This window comes from Microtus oregoni, unplaced genomic scaffold, assembly GCF_018167655.1.
Source record: "Microtus oregoni isolate MIOR12 unplaced genomic scaffold, Mior012 000013F_ref0000133, whole genome shotgun sequence".
NCBI lineage: Eukaryota > Metazoa > Chordata > Mammalia > Rodentia > Cricetidae > Microtus > Microtus oregoni.
The window spans coordinates 35,129,892-35,149,266 of NW_024543072.1; the positions used below are offsets into that span (position 1 = coordinate 35,129,892).

General features: G+C 39.8%; 1 protein-coding gene across 1 annotated transcript; it reads left to right on the top strand.

The window, feature by feature from the left end:
* The first annotated feature begins 1,218 nt into the window (after positions 1-1,218).
* On the top strand, positions 1,219-14,725 carry Mettl11b (methyltransferase like 11B). Its single transcript, XM_041662335.1, has 4 exons — positions 1,219-1,372; positions 8,460-8,635; positions 13,471-13,720; positions 14,454-14,725. The coding sequence occupies exons 1-4, from the start codon at positions 1,219-1,221 to the stop codon at positions 14,723-14,725; spliced, it is 852 nt and encodes a 283-aa protein (XP_041518269.1).
* Positions 14,726-19,375: the final 4,650 nt, after the last annotated feature.

A 19,375-nucleotide genomic window follows, 5' to 3' on the forward strand; every position in this document is an offset into this window, starting at 1 on the left:
AGGGATATACAAAGAGTAAAATAGTAGTCATGGTCTGTGTAGACAACAGGTGCCAGTCACAAGTTGGACTCAGCTGATTTTGAAGGGGACTATTTATAAAAATAAAGGTGAAATTGCAAGGAGTAGGGCTTGCACTAGCCTGACACACCGGTGTCCCTAGGTATCAAGCAATAAGTCAAAGGAGAGATGATGAGGACTAGGAGAGGATATTTAAATGAGAAGACAGATTTTTTTTAAAAGCATTTAGTGATCTTGTGGTATCTCCAGGGACGTGCTGGTGCCAGGAGATAGAATAAATACCTTGACTTCATCATTACTGTTTCTTACAGCTCTCTCTGCTGGCTGAATCAGAGGGTAATGGAGCCTGCTGCTATAGTCAGCATAGGTTGGCCTCTAGAACATATAGTATCATGCAGAAGGCAGAGAAATGAGTTGGAGAGACAATCAAAAGGTAGAACATAACAGAAATGTACTTAAAAGGAAAATCATATTCGTAGTAAACAGAAAGGAACAAACACATTTGCATGAATAGGCATTGCTCAGAATGAGTTAAGTCCAGGAGTTTGCTGATAGAGAAGGGTATTCAATTTCAAAACGGGCTTTCAAATAATTGCCCCTTTGGAAGATCCTTAAACTTTGGAAACACATATCCACCTCTATAAAATGATTTGGGGAAAAACTGTACTGATGAAAGGAATGTGAGTGGCTAAGATGACTTTGAAGGGTCCTTGTAATTTGAGGACTCAGTGTTCCAGGAGCAATGGAAATCAGGGAATAGGATCTCCTGCAAAATATTCACAACTCTTTGAAATGGAAATTAGGCTAGTCCAATTTCAGAACCAAATTAAAGCAAGTATTCAGGGTGTTAGCAGGCAGTGCTTGAGCCTGTTTGAAGCAGTCTATAAAGGAGGGAAGCGTGCTCTTCCCGGGATGAAGCAGGATCTCACTCAGCCTGTTTCCATCTTTACTTTTAGCACCTGCTGGCTTGGAGTAGTGTCGCGCAAGCAATCAGACGGTGGGTGGATGTGCCAAGAGCCTGACCTCCCCATGTCTGCTATCCCTCCCCCTACAACCCATGACAGCCTGTCCTGATATAGATGAACCTGGGACTGGTTTAAAATGACAGTCTCAAGTTCTTTGAGGAAGAGAAGAGTAATTCAAAGAAACAGCCAGACAAGCTTCCTTTCTCTGCAGGAATAATTATCAGCCCCCTTCCCCATGGCCCACCTGGGAGCCCATTTTGCCTTTAGATCCCGCTGGCAGAAGACCGATGATGAACTCTGTCGACATAGCATGTCCTTTATCCTTCACAAGGCCATTCGCAATGACTTCTTTCAGAGCTATCTCTACCTGCTGGAAAAAATTCCCCTGGGTAAGTGAGTCAGAGCTGCTAGACGAGGGAGAAGAAGGAACTGCATGGGTTGTATGAGGTTACAGGGCGCCTAGGAGAGAGGTTAGAGCAAGGGGACTTTTCAGCCATGGAGAATCCAGACCAGTGTCAGCGGGTGAGATGCATGCAATAACTTTCTTTTATGGAGAGGGGAAGATCAAGTGCTGTCTGGCAAGCTTGAGCTTTATTTTAGGGTTTTCACGCCCCCTCAGGCATAGTGACTAGCTGCTCCAGGTGTCAGCTGGGTGAGGCTTAGAGAAACTCAGTTCTTGAGTTGTCACTGGTGTGTTTCCTAACTGCTCAAGTCAGAAAATTAGGTAGCTCATTGTTAAGAACATTAGGTTAATAGTATGTTAAGCAAAAACTGAAAACAGAGATTGCATAAGAAGGGAACAAAGTATGCTTGGGACATGAATGTTTCTGTATGGGTGGTGTGTGTTGTGTGTGTGTGTGTACTATCTGTTCTGGCCTCCCTAACTTCCCTAAGTCACAAGTATCATAAGGGAACTTCAGAAATCGAGGGTAATAGTCTGCCTTCATCCCCCCCGCCACCATAGTTTCAGGGAAGTGGGACAAGAGAGCAATAGAAGCTTATCCTTTAAGCTTTCAGCACTGATTTAACCCGTGTAGAGGTAACAAACTTCGGGACACTCTAACTAGCACTAAAGAGGAAACGACATCTGATTAAAGAGTGAAGTGCCCCCTTCCTGTCTCTTTGATTTATATTTTCTCCAAGTGAAAACAAGAATGCTGTTTCTCAGCCTTGGTCTGTTTGCTTAAGGTTGTCTGAAAGCCCCATTGTGCACTTGAACTGGCCCCCGTTTCCTGCTGTGGAAAGAACGACATAGTTCTTAGTGTTTCATTCAAGAAACTGGATGTTAGCAGCTATCAAAGTCTCATTTCATAATTTACTTCTGAGGTTTCTTTAATTCGAGCCCCACAGATACTTTCATCTTATGTCTATACAGCTTTATATGAAAATGTTTCTCTTCTAAAATTTTGATGCTGATAGTTACACAACAGGTAAATATCACTATTTACCCTTCCAGTTTCCTACTTCTTCCAGACAATTTTAGTTTTTAAGTGAAAGAAAGAAGGTTCAGAGATGTGTTGGTTAATTTAGAGTGTAGCCAAGGCAAGTTGAAGAATTTCCCAGTAAAGCATATGCATCTCCTTTACCCTAAGAAAAAAACTGGGGTGATCTGTGGGAGGGTTATAATGCCCTGGTGGCTCCAGACTGCTGGGGGGGACAGTCTTTGCTCTAGTGCTCAGTATGAATCTTCAGGAACACTGTGTGATTTAGACTAGAGGAAGCTACCAGTGATGACAACTGAGAGGCAAGTCACTAGTGGGCAGATGACCGACAGCCTTTAAAGTGGTAGCCAGACAGAAAAGGGACTCGTTTCTGAACGTAGCTGTAAATCAGTTAGGGATAAAACAATCTTTGATCGAAATCAGATGACAATTAGTTTGAAACACGTTGCCTACAGTTATACTTGGTCATTTCTTAATCTAATGCCATCATTCTGATTTTATGGTGTTTTATTTTATCCATCTTCTCCTTTATGAGTGTGTGAATAGTTGATGAATCATTTGCAAAAATTGATGTTTTTAACAAAATAGTCCATGGAAGCCTAAAGTAAAATGAAGGGGAAGGTACAACTTTTCTGCTTTGGTTCAGAGCAGAGGTCCTGTTTCCAGTCTTTGCTCTTGCCTCACCAAGGGCTTCTAAGAGACTTGGTTCCTTTAGTGAGTGCAACTGGAATAAAGTCAGTCTTCTCCAGGCCAAAGTTGGACTTATCATTACTTAACTTTCCATAAAAGAACACTCTTTACTTTCTCTATCCTGAGAATTCAGCCTGGGCACTAGTTTTCCCCGAGAATCCACAAACCTGCATAACAACAGTAACTAAGAATAGTATCAGCTGGAATGGGTTAGGCTCTGCTGCAGTAACAAATGAATTCTGAAATAGTGTTGGTTGCACCCATGCATCTACCTTTGTTGTCATTTTTTTGAGATGCAATATTTATTATGATGAGGGCAGCTATATTCCTCATAGGCATAAAGGGATCCAGGATGATACAGTCTTCATCAGTCAGATAACACCGGTTGCTAAAGGACCATTTAGTAGCTTCAGGTACTTTAACCCAGAATGACATATATTATAATTCTTTTAGAGTTCATTGGCCAGAAATATAAGATAATGGGTGATATGAGTATATATATAGTCATAAAGTACTTCTTCTGTGAAAAAAATTGCTGCTTAGAGATGATTATTTCATACACTGATTTTCTGATCAAGATGGTCATATTCAGTGCAAGAAACAGTTATGGAATAACATTTGAATAAATATTATGGTCTTATATTACACGAAGAGTAGTAATCTTGCAAGTTATTAATACCTATGATCATCAGTTTCCTCAAAACTGTAACAAGGACCTGGAAGAATTACAAGCAGTATACATGTAAAAAAAAAAAAGTCAGTTTTCAGTAGGTGTTAGATTTTCCTTTACTTCCTCTGTGCCAGGCTTCTTCTAAAGTCACTATTTAAAGTTTTTTAGAGCAGGAATTACCAAAGACGATAAACTTAATATGTATGAGTTTTCAGGCTGTAGCGGATATTATTCCTTTTAGGTTGGAAATAAAACAGCCAGCAGAGACGCTGCCTCCCCAGCCCCACAGAAGTGTTTTAGTGTTTGGCTTCCCTTGTTCTTGATGCCTTTGAGACTTCATAAAAATGAAAATAAAGCCTCTCTTTTTAAAATGTTAGGGAATCCTGCCTGTAGGGTCTGCACAGAGGGCTGGTTGTTTAGGGGTAATTATGGAAGGCACCAGGGTAAACCAGTCTTTGATTCCCTCGTTTCTTTCCCCATCCCCAACCATCTGTGTAAGATGCCCAGCTTTATTCCAGTTCACTCTGTGGTAAGATCCGTGATGGAGAACTTCCCTCAAACATCCCTGACCAGCTCCGAAGATGCATCCAAGCGCTGAGACCCAGAGGACCGAAGTGTACAATGGTAGATGAAGCACTGCTGTTTGCCTTAGGAGATTTTTCAGGAGAGGGGAAACAAGCTCACAACTTTTAGTGTTTTACATTTTTTTAAAAAAACCTCAGCTCATTGTCCCAACATTCTATTGGGCACATTCTTATTCCCCATATCTTATATTTTGAAACTAGGCACAGAGGAACTAGAAGGTTCTGTCAATGGTTTAACAGTGGTGTGTGGCAGGGCAGGATTCCAGCCCAGGTATCCGTATCCCAGAATACTTTAGAACTGTTACATATCCTACCTACCAATGGGAATGGACACTCAGATAAAGTGGGCAACAATGCACAATTTTCCACATGTAATTTCCAGCTTGACAGCAAAAGAAAACATGACCTGTGATGAGAACTGAACCTCTGGGGATCAAGGTGGGTGGGTCACTGAGTAGGTTCATAGAATTCAGTGACATCGGTTCATTTGGAGATTTGGGTTCAAACATTTTCTAAAGGTGATTGTTTATGAACAAATAGGAACTAGTATAGAAAAAGATGTCAGTGTAAGTCTTTAGTCTGTCGGTTCTTAAAGGGCCCTGTAAAATAACACCTTTTCCTATAAGTGGAGATCAGTGACTATCTGTCAGTTGTTTTACTTGGATTCTATGGCTCCTGGACATTGTTACGTAAAAATGGTTTTGGGCGATTTGTTAGAAGAACAAAAACATTGTTCAAATGAACTTGACTTGAGGCCTCCTCTCATACGTCTTTTGCTAAGTAAAACTATACTCGATCCTATTCTCCCTGCACTCATTTGGGAAGTGACACTCTAACTCCAGTCTTCTAAAATATTAAGAACCAAGCTTAAGGGGTTAAAAAGAAGTACTATAAAATGCCTACCACAATGCCAGGCACATAAATACTTAGTAGGTACTATTCCTCTTCTGTCATTGCCTATGAAATGCCTATGACAATCCCAGGCACGTAAGTACTCAGTAGTTACTATTCCTCTTCCGTCGTTGACCCTCCTAGAAGATCAGTCTTTGAGAGGGAGTCAAGAGCAGTGGTAAGCTATTCATTGTACAGTTAAAAATGAGAATTACTAAAAACATTTTCACGAAAACAGTTAGAACTTCCACAACAAACTCACCATACAGTTCCTAACTGTAATTGACTTCAGCATTGCCACACACTTCAGTGTGCAACCTGAAAAAATTATCAAAATACAGTGTATAGAATTCTTGAATTAATAAAAATATTGTATCTAAAAGTTTAGGATACTTGTTACTTTTGTAGTGCAAATGCTACAAGGGCATTTTTTAAAAGAGTGAAGAAAAGATAATTTCTTTCTTTTTTAAAAAACTTATCTCATGCAATTTTGAGTCAAAGTGTATGATGAAGAAGCTATGGGTGTTAGGTTTGCATAGAACTGGGATCAAATCCCAGTTGTGTCATTTGATCTGGATAATTTAACACTTACTTGTTTCTTAACTTTCTTCCTTCTTTCTTCTTCCTTCTATAGACATATATATATATATATATATATATATATATATAACATTTATCTTACATCATCAATGAGACAATGAGATAGGTTCCTTGCATGTATATAGATTTGATCAATTAAAGGTAATATAGGTCAGGAAATAAGTGCATTTTTTTGCTCTTATTTTTTGTTGCAAACAATCTCAAAATTTACAGAGACATTGCAATTCTGTGACAAAATACCACTACATGCATTTCCACTGTAAAAAGATGTGGGCTAGTGACTAGCTGCCTTATTTAAGCCAACACGAACTATGCAGGAGCCATCAAGAAAGCAGAACCTGGGATTGGCCATGACACCTCGTATATCTTTCTTAGAGAAATACATCTGTCAGTGAGGTGAAAATGAGAACTCAAGCCCCTAACCATAAAAGCCCTCCCAGTGAAGCTGAAACCCGCTGAGCTCTGCATTGACTTGAGACCAAAATGTTGCTGATGCAACGAACCATGCCCATTCCTAGATTAAGGCCTTTAATATATGCTACTAACTTGCTGACTTAAGCAGTTGATGATGACTGTGGCTAATTTGTTGCTTTACCTGGATCAGGAACTTTGGGTGGGGGTGTCATTGAGATGGCTACGCAGGTGAGTAAAGATAATAGTTGCCAAGCCCAAGGACCTGAATTTGATTTCTGGGACCCATGTGTTGGAAGGAGAGAACTGATTCTTGTAAAAGTTGTCTTCTGATTTCCATGTGTTGTATCAAATTTCTCGTTAGTTGTGTGTGTGTGTGTGAGAGAGAGAGAGAGAGAGAGAGAGAGAGAGAGAGAGATTGAGCCACTGAGCTGTGGTTAATCCACAATCCCAGAAGAGCATTCAGTCCTGAGAAGACCCTGAATTATGCTTTTCTAGTTTGATGTTTTGAAGACTGCAGAAGAATTTGGAACCATCATAATGTTGGGAGGGTGGTTCCTGAATTTCCTATCTCTGTTGAATTTATAAATATTTGTTCATTTATTTGCAAAGCGATTTAAGTACAGTTGACTCTACGTAGAAAAGTAGGGAAGAGATGAGGTAGGTCAGCGGCGGTCACTATTGCTTTGGATCATAAGGGCCCTACTTTCCATTCATATCATCTCATTCAGTAGTCAGTTGAGCATAAATTGACAAAAGAGCCTATACATAAGCAGCTTGAAAAGATTTGCACTTTAAAACTAACATGCACATATAATAGTTATTATACATTGAGGAGACTGTGTATAATACTACATTGACTTCCAGGAAATAATCTGTTTAGAAACTGACTTCTGTAACTCTTTCAGAAACCCCTGGTCATGTGTGACCCAAACATTAGTTCCAGGGTCTTCAAGTTAGAAAATATTGACTTAATTCTGCTTTGGGAGCGCAGTTCTAGTCACATGCTTTCTATTGTACCTTTAACTTTCAGAATACGATTTTGGAATTATGTAGTTATTGATTTTAGAATCAAGCAGCACCCTGCTTTAATGTCACAATCATAGGAGTTACCTAAAGAAAGGTAAATGTTCCTAGTTAAGGCTAAATACTATTTTTCTTTTGACTCCTACTTAAAATTATGACGTATTTTGGTTTTCATCTCATGATAATAGTAAGTTTGAGCCATTGTATATTTTATCTAGAGCTTTTAACTATATTTTAGTTCTGGTTGCTGTGAACGAAAATGTGTCTTTTTTGGAATTTTACCAATGTATCCTAGATTCTTGGCTACTTTGGCCGAATTCCAACCTATGATTTCTTTGCAGTCTGAACAGTTTTATCCCAGATCTGATCTGATATGTAGTTGTCATTTGCAGATTTCTTTTTACTGGATTCCCATGTTAGTGGCATCGTCTTCTTGTACACATCAGCTCTTGATTTTAACCCTTGCTGGGTTGAAATACAGCTTTGAGAAACTCCTGAAAATGAATCCAAAGGAAATAAAAATTCTCACAGTTAAATGGGTATTAAATTTAGCTTCAAAATAAATTTTCCCCGGAATGCTAATGCCACTCAACCATTACTTCCGGTTGTTCTGGTGAAATCTGTTTTGTTTGCGCAACTTCAGCTCCATGCTTTGTAAAAGATACAAGTTACACTGTATCTGACCTTACCAACAAATAGTTTTTGTTTATAGGTATGTCTCAAGTAGAGTGCAATATCTTAGGCATACTTATACTAATACATTATTGTTTATCTAAAATTCAAATAGGATTTAAATGGTTTTCTCAATGTTATATAGCATGCAAGCCTCTGGGATAGAACTCAAATCCAGACTTTCTGATTTAAAACCATTGTCCATGCTGGGCATGGCAGTGCAAGTCTTTAATCCCAGCATTAGGGAGGGAGAGGCAGGCAGATCTCTGTGAGTTTGTTCCCAGCTTGGTCTACGGAGCAAGTTCTAGGACAGGCATAGTTATACAGTAAGACCTTGTCCAAAAAAAAAAAAAATCAAATCAAATCAAATCAGTGCCCTTTCATCTACAACACAAATTCATGGAATTTTGAGAAAACCGTTACATTGTTTAAAAATGAGCTCGTTACATCCTATACATTTTAATAACTCTCGATAATATTTCCTTTGCAGTAAAACTGTATGCTTTAACAAGCCAAGTCATTGATGGTGAGATGCAGTTCTATGCCAGAGCCAAACTTTTCTACCAAGAGGTACCGGCCACAGAAGAAGGCATGATGGGAAATTTTATTGAACTATCCAACCCAGATATCCAGGCCTCTCGTGAATTTCTTAGGAAATTTGTTGGGGTGAGTTTTTTGACTGATGCTTGATCCTTGCAAATTGAGCTCACATGTTTCTGCATTGTTAAAGCCATGTGACTCAGCTGAGTGGTCAGCCAGAAAGCCTGTTAAGATATTCAGAGAAATGGAGTTCAGCAAGCCCTTGGCTTATCCTACTTGGCTCGTTACCACTGTAGCAGCAGCTAGTCTTGCATGCTTCGGGGGAAGGTGAACTAGTAGCACAGACATGACTGCATTACATGACAGAGAGAGACATCTCCTTCAGTGAATCAGAGGTAAACAGCAGACACCTAGGAGACGGCCGAGAATTCATGCTTCATGGCACTTCAGATTGACTTACGAAGTCTCTAAACTATAAGAAATGTGTGCTTATGAACAGTTTAAAAGCAAAGATGATAGAATCCCTTTATGATTATTATACATAGTCCAGCTTATTACCTGATCAGATGAGATTCTTTTGTAACTCTGGATTTGGTTATGCTTCTTTCTTTTTGCGGACGAAATTCCAAGGTCATACAAGACAGTAGGACACCAGAGCCAAAATTCTACACTTTTTAAAGCATCATGGTTCTTCAACCTAATGTACAAATTCCTTTCTCTGAGCATGATATTTCCATGTATTTAGTTTCAGTTTTCTCATCCATGGCTAGGGACTAACAACAGAATCAGTTTGGTGGAAGAAAGTGAAAATCAAAGAAGACTAGAGATGTTGGGCTCTTGCTTTAGTCAACAAAATGAGCATAAAACAAATCTAATGTGTGGCTATTAGTAATAACACCATGGTGTCTTATCATATACTCAACACATAGCATGCAACATTATTTAGTTTTTAGGCCATTTTAACCCACACAATAAAACTGCCATTGGTCTTATTGAAGAAAAAACTCCTAATTACAAACAAAATTTGTTGCAGGTTAATAAAATGTAATTTGATTAAAATGTGGGTAGTGTTTTATTTTGATAAAGGAAACATAAATATTTAGTTTTAGGGTAAAACTGTCAACCTGCACAAAATAGTGTGAAGACCATATTGGTGCTGAAGTGAAGTTCTATTCATTCTAAGTCCTTCTGTGGCACCCAATATCTGAGACATGTTTTCAGGATGAGATAGTTGTCGGACTCAATGTCTATCTGATGTAAGTCGTAGCCACAAAGCTTTGAAAAGTGTAGGGTTTATGACCATGGATGTTTACATGTCAGAATAATCTGTAATACTTTTAAACAAGTGTTGATGACTGATTTCATGGTATATATATATATATATATATATATATATATATATACATATATACACATATTTATAATTCAGCTGGGCATGGTGGCATATACCTTCAATCCCAGCATCTGGGAAACAGAGGGAGAGGCAGGCTGATCTCTGAGTTTGAGATTAGCGTGATCTACAGAGTTCATTGCATGCTGACCGAAGCTTAGGTCAGTTATTTTGCTGGGTCTTTTAGGAACACCATCTCTTTACTCTTTAGAATCCTTAAGAGTGAAACTGTTGTCAGTTCTTCCTTTGTAGTTGTGGAAATTGAGGTTTAAAGGGATGAAATAAATCCTTTAGATAGCACACACTGAGACGTCAGTCCAGTCAGGTTAGTTTTACACCAAATTCCTTGCTCTCAACCACAACTTATTTTTTTTCCATTTGTTTCATGAAGCAGAAAACTCCGTATTTTTTCCCCCTCACAGACTATAGACCTCAACTCTCTTCTCTTTCCTGGCCTAAGCAGTCCCTCCTGCTTGCCTCATGGTGAGGCCGACTTTGATCCCAAGGCATTTCAGAAGCTTAGCTAGTAATCCAGCTGTCTTGTCACTCTATGAGGAATGCCAAGCTGACCACAGGGATTCTGGTCAGACAGAGCCCAGAGGCACGCCCAGGGACCTGGGAAAGGAAACACTGTATGGTTGCATATTTATGTTGGAAAAGAGGCAGACTGCTCCTTTCAAACAAACACAAGAGTCCTTCTTAGTAGACAAGGCTCATTGTAAAGCTGTGACCTTGAACTAAGAACAAACAGTCTGTTTAAACGAGTGATATTTTAGTGCTTTGACCTCAATAATCTGCTAAATTAGTATCTAGGTCAAGAAACAAGGACTTAGGGGATATGAGTATCTGACATGATTTATTCTTGTGTCAACTGGGAAAAGGCAGGCTGTTTAATTTAAAGCTTTGCTTTCCTTTCAACGCTCAGTGACAGGGGACAGTGGGAAAAGCTGTTTAATCTAGTTGCAAATGTATTTGCTTTAGACAATCCACAAATGTAGAGCGTAAAGTTTACCGATAGGGTAAAGGTGTAGAATTTGGTATTTGATGGATTTGTTTCTTGGCTATTTGTCTACGATTGGATGACTAAAATGATGAGATTTGATTTGCATTTCACAGTTTTTATACAGGACCATGAAGCACTTAGATTTGAGTTTTCAACTTGACTGAATGGGTTTAAGATAATGTTATCCAAAATAAAACAATTAGGCATAATAAGACCAAAAAGCATAATTAAGAGTGTTTTTACTAATTTGTAATGACTCCATAGACACGAAAGTAAGACAACGAATGAAAATGAAATAAAAACCATCTTGTTTTGAAATCGCACATTGTGCGAGACCATATTCACATTTATCAAGGGCATCCGATTTCAATCCAGTCACAGCTTCACCAGACATAGTGTCCAAGAGGAGGGAGCAGCTTCTGAGGGCACCCTTTAAATATCCCTTCTCAGAGGTGCTGCCTGTGAGTGACAGACAGAAAATGACCAGCGCTGCCAGGACAGGGGAGGCAGCGCCAACGGCTTTAGATGAAGCACAACAGAGCAACTAGGGGATGGTCAGAGAGGCTGGAGGGTCACAGCACCCGAGTAAGAGGAATATGTGTGTCTGTTTAAAAACAGTTTCAGGGATAGCTGTAGCCAAACATCAGACACCTGAATTGATAAGTCATCATCGGCGAGGTTGAGAATCTTCCCCGGCAGTGGTTCTCACCAGGGGTCATGACCCTTTAGTGGGGGTCACATATCAGCTATCCTGCATATCAGACATTTATATTATGATTCATAAGAGTAGCAAAATTACAGTTATGAAGTAGCAACAAAATGATTTCATGGTTGGGGTTCACCACAACATGAGGAACTGTATTAAAGGGTCGCAGCATTAAGGAAGGTTGAGAACCATAGTTCCAGGGAGTTCTAATTGGAACATTTCCCCTCCTTGTCTTCAGTCTGTTTGCTGTAGTGTCATTCCTAATGTAGACCGGGTTTGGCTCAGAAGGTTCTTGCTCAAATTCTAGTTCTCCCATTAGCTGTACAATACCAAAAACTGGAGTTTTCTCATCTCCAAAATGGGAATCATCTTAAAATACATACACACATATGCGTGTGTGCATATATGTGTGTGTGTGTGTGTGTGTGTGTGCTCTGTCACCTTCCTGTATATCTGCATGCTAAACGAGGGCATCAGATCTCATTTTAGATGGTTCTGAGCTACCATGTGGTTGCTGAAAATTGAACTAAGGACCTCTGGAAGAACAACCAGTGCTCTTAACCACTGAGCCATCTCTCCAAGCCTAACATCATAATCTTAGGAAAGTTTCTTTGGTTATTGTAATTATTGTGGATATAGGAGCATGTGACATATAAATAGTCATTTATTATGGCCCTTACTGTATTTGGAAAAAAAGATTATCATTGCCTCCTTTCTGCTTTTGTTGTACTTGTACCTTTCTCGCATAAGGAAAGCCTTTTGGCAAATGTTTTGATGTTTCCTCCTGCTCATGTTTACCTTTGATCCTTAGCCAACTGCAGTTTTCATCCTTAGTTCCTGAGAAATCAAGAGGAGGCTCTCGCCGTAAGATCTTGATTGGTAACTCCAAGTATCCTATTACTGTAATTTCTAGCATGAACCTATTACTGTCCCAATCACAACTAAATAATTTAGACCAGCTGAATCTTTCTTCATAACTCCAAAGCCTTTCTTTAATTGTATAGAAGCAAGTTTGAGAATGTTTATATTAGCTAATTTCTCAATAGGCACTACCTCCCCTTTCCCCTTCCTAGTTAATGTATAGCCTTACTTAAAGCTTTTTTCTTTCTGTGAACTTGTAGTTTCTGATTGTGTGTGTGTGTGTGTGTGTGTGTGTGTGTGTGTGTGTATCAGCATTAAAGGAGACAAAGAGTCTGAAGACTACCCAGATGAGTGTTTGTGTGTTGCCTGACCCATATTTACAATGCACTCTTGGTTGAGACACAGTGGGACAATGGCTATTCCTCGGCTCAGGCCTCAAACGTCACCACTCATAGGAAAGGAGTAGATGCTTCTGAGCACTTCTAAACCCAGCTTAGAGGAACTAAAATTTCATTCATCCCAATATGAATCTGAATGTTTCCAAGAAGTGAATGTTTAGAGCAATTTTGAAATTCATGAAAATTCCTGCATAGGCTCCACCCCACCTTCCCATTTTTTCAAAGTAATAACCTATTGTATGTGTCCATTTTGCTGCCATGATCATCAAAGCTATGTCTTCACAGAGCTGTCCATGGCTCATTTCTTGGAGAGACTTAGCCTGTACTGGAACCTAAAAGGATAGTTTGAAATTCTTTTAAAAGAGTTAAATTTGGCAAAAAGAGTTACCCTTTTTGGAAAAAAATGAAATGTTCTATATATTGATGTGATAATAGATAGTTATCCATGTGCAATTGTACTAACACATCAAATCATACACATAAATGAAACATTTTAGAGTACAGAATTGAGCCAAAGCGACTTGATTTGAAGAAGTAACTGCAATACCTGAGACTCGAGGTGAGTCTCTATACTGAAGTGGCCCACAAGGTATCTTTCTGCAGGGGCCAGGGAGAGCGGGCACTGGCTGTGCCTTGGACTGCGGCTCTGGAATAGGCAGGGTCAGCAAGCACGTCCTGTTGCCTGTTTTCAGCAGCGTTGAACTGGTGGACATGATGGAGTCCTTCCTCCTGGAAGCCCAGAGCTACTTGCAGGTCAACGAGGACAAAGTGGAAAGTTACCACTGCTACAGCCTGCAGGAATTCACGCCTCACTTAGCAAGATATGACGTCATCTGGATTCAGTGGGTCTCAGGTCAGTCTTGCAGGGCAGAACTTTTGCCCTTCACCTCTCCCAGCTAGGAAAGATGACACTTGGGACACAAGCAGGAGATGGAGCCCGAGGTGCCCACACCGCTTTTGTTAGCTCTAGCTGTCATGTGATCCCCTGACAACTCTGGTTCCTTAAATTTCTCTAACACTGCTGTACAAGCCTGGCAGTTCCTACTCCTAGGGCTAGAACAAGCGCTTGGGAGCGACCAGCATCTTTGCAGAAATGTAAATAGTTGAAAATACTTAAAATGTGGGCCCATAAATGGTTAATCCTCATTATTTACTGAAAGAACTAAACATTCTGAGACCTAAATCCTTAGGAAATGAAACAGCAATGAATTTTATTGTGGTAACACACACACACACACACACACACACACACACACGCCACAAAAAGTGATTATGTTGCATAAGGACATGCAATGGCTCCTGGGAGGGACAGTAGTGACAGTAGTATCTTGCGTGTATCAGGTACATGGTCCATGCAGCATGATATAAAGGCAAGGAATTAAAACCTCTAAAAGAGGATTTGTTTCTTTTTATTCTTACCTACGTTTCAAAGTCTCTTGTAACTAAAACAATTCAAGCTATAAAATAATTTGTGTGTGGGTAGAGGTGACAGTCTCTTGACTCTTAGCTTTGCTTTTATTCCGACGCACCTCCCTCCTGCCCACGTTTCATCTTGTCTTTTTCTACCAATCTGGCCCTACTTGCAGGATACCTGACTGATAAGGACCTCCTTGCATTTCTTTCCCGCTGCCGAGATGGCCTGAAAGAAAATGGTGTTATCATCCTGAAAGACAATGTAGCACGGGAGGGCTGTATCTTCGACCTGTCTGACAGCAGTGTGACTCGGGACATGGACATCCTCCGAAGCCTCATCAGGAAGAGTGGGCTGGTGGTTCTGGGCCAGGAGAAGCAAGAGGGCTTTCCTGAGCAGTGCGTTCCGGTGTGGATGTTTGCCCTGCATAGTGATAGACGGTCCTGATCGGCAGTGGGAATGAACAGCCAGACCAGACGGTGGGGCTTTGCTTCAGGACTGGGTCTATCTCGAGGTGCCCCTTGTGGTGCGGACAGAGATGGAAAGAAGGAACACGGTGCGTGTCTAGAATGATTGATGATGTAGTATGTACAAACTATTGCTAATATGATGCACACGTTATGATGTGTGCACATTTTCTGAGAGATGGAATAAAACACCAAGAAAGATCTTTAAGGAACTTCCTGCTTACACCTGAACTGCGCAAGCGTGTATGAAGACCTGAAAAAGAAACAGCACTCACAAATGGCAGACTGTGTTGGTCACTGATGATTTGTCTTGCACAACTGATCACAGAATGGGGTAGAAAGTCCAGACCCCTTTTGCTGGCCCTGAGTCAGCTACACTATACTTTCTTCCTCTTTGCTCTTATAGCTCCTCTTGAACAAACATCTCCACCTAATTAAGAAGGTACTAGTCAAATAATCTTATGAAAACAAGTCTATTAATTTTGTCTTAGGCCTTCTTTTGGCAGAAAAAGTATATGGTTTCACTTTCTATTTTGGGACGGTTTTACTACCAATGATGTAATATGGATGTAATCTGATAACAGACGCTTGCATTTCCATGATGAGGAAGTGTCTCCTTTCAGGAGAAATGTTAGACACTGGAGTTTCACCCCAACCATATAAGTAAATGTTGTCAATGATCTAATTTTAGCCACTGGCTTTCAACAGTGCCTGCTTCTTTGCGTCTGCTCCTCATTCCTTGAATGAAATGAACGTACCTTGAAAGAGAATCATCAAAAGAAACAGGCAAATAAAATGAAGATTAAATATTGACTTAGCTGAGTTCAGATAAGGAATTAGTTTAAATAAAATAATCTAAAATCTTTCAAAAAGAGAAATGAAGTTCATTTTTTATTAGCACAATGCTTAAATATAACTATTTTGTCTTTAAAACATTTCAGCACCTTTGTGTTGCAGCACAGTGATGTGTTTTGGCCTTGAAATTCAAAGAACCAATTTAAATGAAGAAAATCTACTGTATGGTTATATACCACCACAAAAAAATCATATATTTAAATTCATAGCTCTAGAATAATAGAAAATAGTTATAATGTATTGTTATAAATGCAGCATTACCAAGATAGTTCTCTTTTTATACCCAGAAAAATACATCGCTTCTGTCCTTGGTACCTTGACCATTCATGCACCTGGAATGATGCAGCAGAAAGTGAGTCAGAGCAAGACAGAGGACAGAATGAAATTAAAGAGTAAACTGTTATAGACAGACAGAGTATGGCAGAACTTGCACTTCACTCTTCATGTGTCTCTGGACAAATTAGAATCTTCTTTTGAAACTGATTTAGGGAAAATGTTGTGGCATTCCATTTGTGTTTTAATAAATAAAGTTTGCCTGAGGATCCGAAAAGTAAAACAGCCACATGGGCCAGCCTTATAGACCAGGCAGTGGTGACATACACCTTTAATCCTAGTAGCCACACTAGCTTGCCATAGAAACCAGGAGGTAGTGATGCACACCTTTAATCCCTGAACTAGAGAGGATTATAAAATTGGAGGAGACAGCTCTCAGGCTCAGTCTCATTCTGATGTTTCCTGGAGGTAGGATCGCCTTTTCAGACTGAGTGACTGGATATTTTGCTTTTCTGATATTCAAGTTGAACCCCAATATCTGTCTCTGAGTTTTTATTAGTCGTGCCTCAGGATTTCCTTTATACCTGCAACTTCAATCCCTTTATCTTTTTTTTTTTTTTTTTTGATTTTCTAGTCAGGGTTTCTCCGTAGCTTTTGGTTCCTGTCTTGGAACTAGCTCTTGAAGACCAGGCTGGCCTCGAACTCACAGAGATCCGCTTGCCTCTGCCTCCCGAGTGCTGCCCTTTATCTTTTTTACTTTTCCATAATTGACACATTTGCCAATCTTCTCTGCTTGCAGTTTCCAGACCTTATTGTATAAATATGATTTCTCATTGGCTACCAGCAGATCAACTTTAACTCTGTTGAGTCTTTTAGATTTTTAATAAAACAGTCCCCTCTCTCTTGTTGAATCAAATCATTAACCACTTTACTTAAGTCTTCAGATTTGTATTATTCTACAAAACCTTCTGAATTCTTAATATGTTTTTAACTAAGCTGAGAAAAAAAATGAAGGTAAACATTGTCACTAGCAGACCTCTGTATTGCTAGTAACCAATACAAGATAAAAACAACTACCACAAAACAAAAACAGGAATGTCGTGAGGGACTACAAACCAGATGAAGTAGCCTTAAGAGGTTATGTTAAATTTTGGGTCTGTTTCTGAAATAAGAAGTATTTTAGAGGTTGCAAGCAAGGAATTTCTTTTGCTGGTCCTGTCGGATGGTGGGAGGGAGACACTCAGAGTGACACCCAGGTCAGCCCCTTCTGTCAAGGGAAGCAATGTAAACAGGCTGCTGTGTTTATCAGCACATCTGGAAACCAGTGGTCTAACTGGTAGTTTACTTTGTTCCCAATACTGCTTCACAGCCCAGCTGCCTCCAAGTCAACGGGAGAGATTCATCAGTGGAGATTTTCAATTTCAGCTCCATCAGAGTTTGTTTCTGTGAGGTGGGATCAGATTATTCGTATCTACTTAATAAGTTATTCAACTGACTCTAGGGACCAGCTTTGTTTGAGAGCACTGGTTGGGAAGGACTCATGAAATTGGAACTTTTTTCTCACCTTGGTGCTAGTTACTCTAATCTGATGGTTTCACGCATAATCTTTCAGTGATACCCCATTCACGCTCAGCATGAATTTCCATGCTCTTGAGAATGCCTTATAATAAAATCACAGTCTTTCCCTGGTTTCCCTCCCTAGCCTGTTTTACCCCCTTCTCACAGCTGCACCGATTTGCCACTCCTGATAGACTCATGATGCATGCTTAGAATATTTACAGATGACACCTTTTAAAATGTTGGCTAGATGGCATTAATTTTATTAATTTTTCATCTGTATCAGAATGCTTAGGTGTGTTGATTTCTATTTTTTTTTTTTAAAAAAAAGCTTTCTCAGGCCTCTCCCAGCTGCTGGGCTGCCTAGTCTGTGCTCTATTCTATTTACCATTGGCATCACTGTTTGCTTAGCCTTTTATCTTAGATTCTGAGCTCTATGAGAGGATATTCATAGCTAGAGTGCCCGCCCATCTTGACCACACATCCACGTTAGTGCACTGCAGGAATGCAAAGCTCTTGGTGAAGGCATGCAAGGTAAGAGTAGGAAGAGTCAAGGCAGGTTTCTGGAAGCAACCAGCAGGAATTAGAAGAAGCAAGGACAACTAAGGGCTCCGGAACTTCCAAAAGCACTGAGGTATAGATGGCAAGTCAAAATATTAAATAATGCATGTGACAAGAACCAGAAAGTGTGCAGAAATATGAAAGCCCTGAGCTCAGAAATCAGGCAAAGGGGAGACTATAACAAGATTAGGTCCCGAGACAAAAACACTGCCCAATTAGGGCAGCATTCCCAGTTCCTATGCGCGTGTCCACAACCATAAGGATGTGTGACCTGGTGAGAAGGAGATGTGTTCAAACGATGCACAGGCTATAACAAAGGAGTTCCTAGTTCCCATTGCATTACCACGAACAACATGTCCAAGACAACAAGGTTCTGGCTGAGGTTAATCAAACTCTGGATAGTGAACGGAAGGAGAAGGTGCTTGCCTGCACTCCACAAACAAATGAATTCTGAGTGAGTCTGCCTTCTGAATGAACTTTGGAGGACCCCACAGGTTGTACCGTGATTCGTGAAAGGGTGTAAATCGTTACCTGCTCCCTGATTTGAGAACTGTTTGAGTACCAGCCTAGAAGGACACCATGTTTTAGGGAACAGCAACATTAATGGTTTCAGACTATCATAAAAACAAAAAAAGGAAATAGGTAAGGTCGCCAGTGAAAAAGGTGATCTGCTTTGTATTATGAACACACTTTGGTCCCATCTTCATTTTCTTTCTCCATCATTTTCTCTAACTGGCCTATTTGAGTGATGTATTGAGGAGAAGCCCTGTGTCCAATATATTCAGCTGCCTGTCATGAGTAATTAAAACCAGTTGTGTTATTGCTTTCCTTAGCTCCAGCTGACCCTTTGATGCTTTGGTGTCCATGCCAAAAAACTACCTCTTATAATCATCACAGACCAGTGTTTCTGCAGAGGTCACTGCAGGCTAATTAAGCAAATATGTGAAAAAATGGTTTCAAATTATCTCAATTAGTGAGTGTTTATATACAGATACTTAGGGTAGAGGTTGATGACTTTTGAAAAAATAACTGATTTGCAGAGCTAGTGATTTGATGTCAGAGAAATCTATGTATTCAGCACCTTTATGCTGGCATGATTTGATCTTTTACTACAAAAAAGACATTATACTTATTTCTGCCAAGAGACACATAAAAATCTGTGAGGAGATACTGGCTCAGGAGTAAGAAAGACTGATACATACGTAAAAATGATTTAGAACAAAAACGTTGGACAAACAGTGTGTATAAAGAGTTAATACAGAGAAAGATGAACTCACTCCATCTCTGAGACTTCAACTACCCTACAAAGACCCACCCAACACATTTTTGAATGCCTACCATGTACAGCCACTGCTCTACAATCTCAGGTTAAAAGAAGGCCCTT

Bases quoted from the DNA above. Each gene is read 5' to 3' on its own strand.
- Mettl11b (XM_041662335.1), top strand. From the start codon at position 1,219: ATGGCCCACCTGGGAGCCCATTTTGCCTTTAGATCCCGCTGGCAGAAG. The intron at 1,373-8,459 runs GTAAGTGAGTCA...TTTCCTTTGCAG, and splicing joins GCTGGAAAAAATTCCCCTGG to TAAAACTGTATGCTTTAACA. The intron at 8,636-13,470 runs GTGAGTTTTTTG...ATCTTTCTGCAG, and splicing joins TTCTTAGGAAATTTGTTGGG to GGGCCAGGGAGAGCGGGCAC.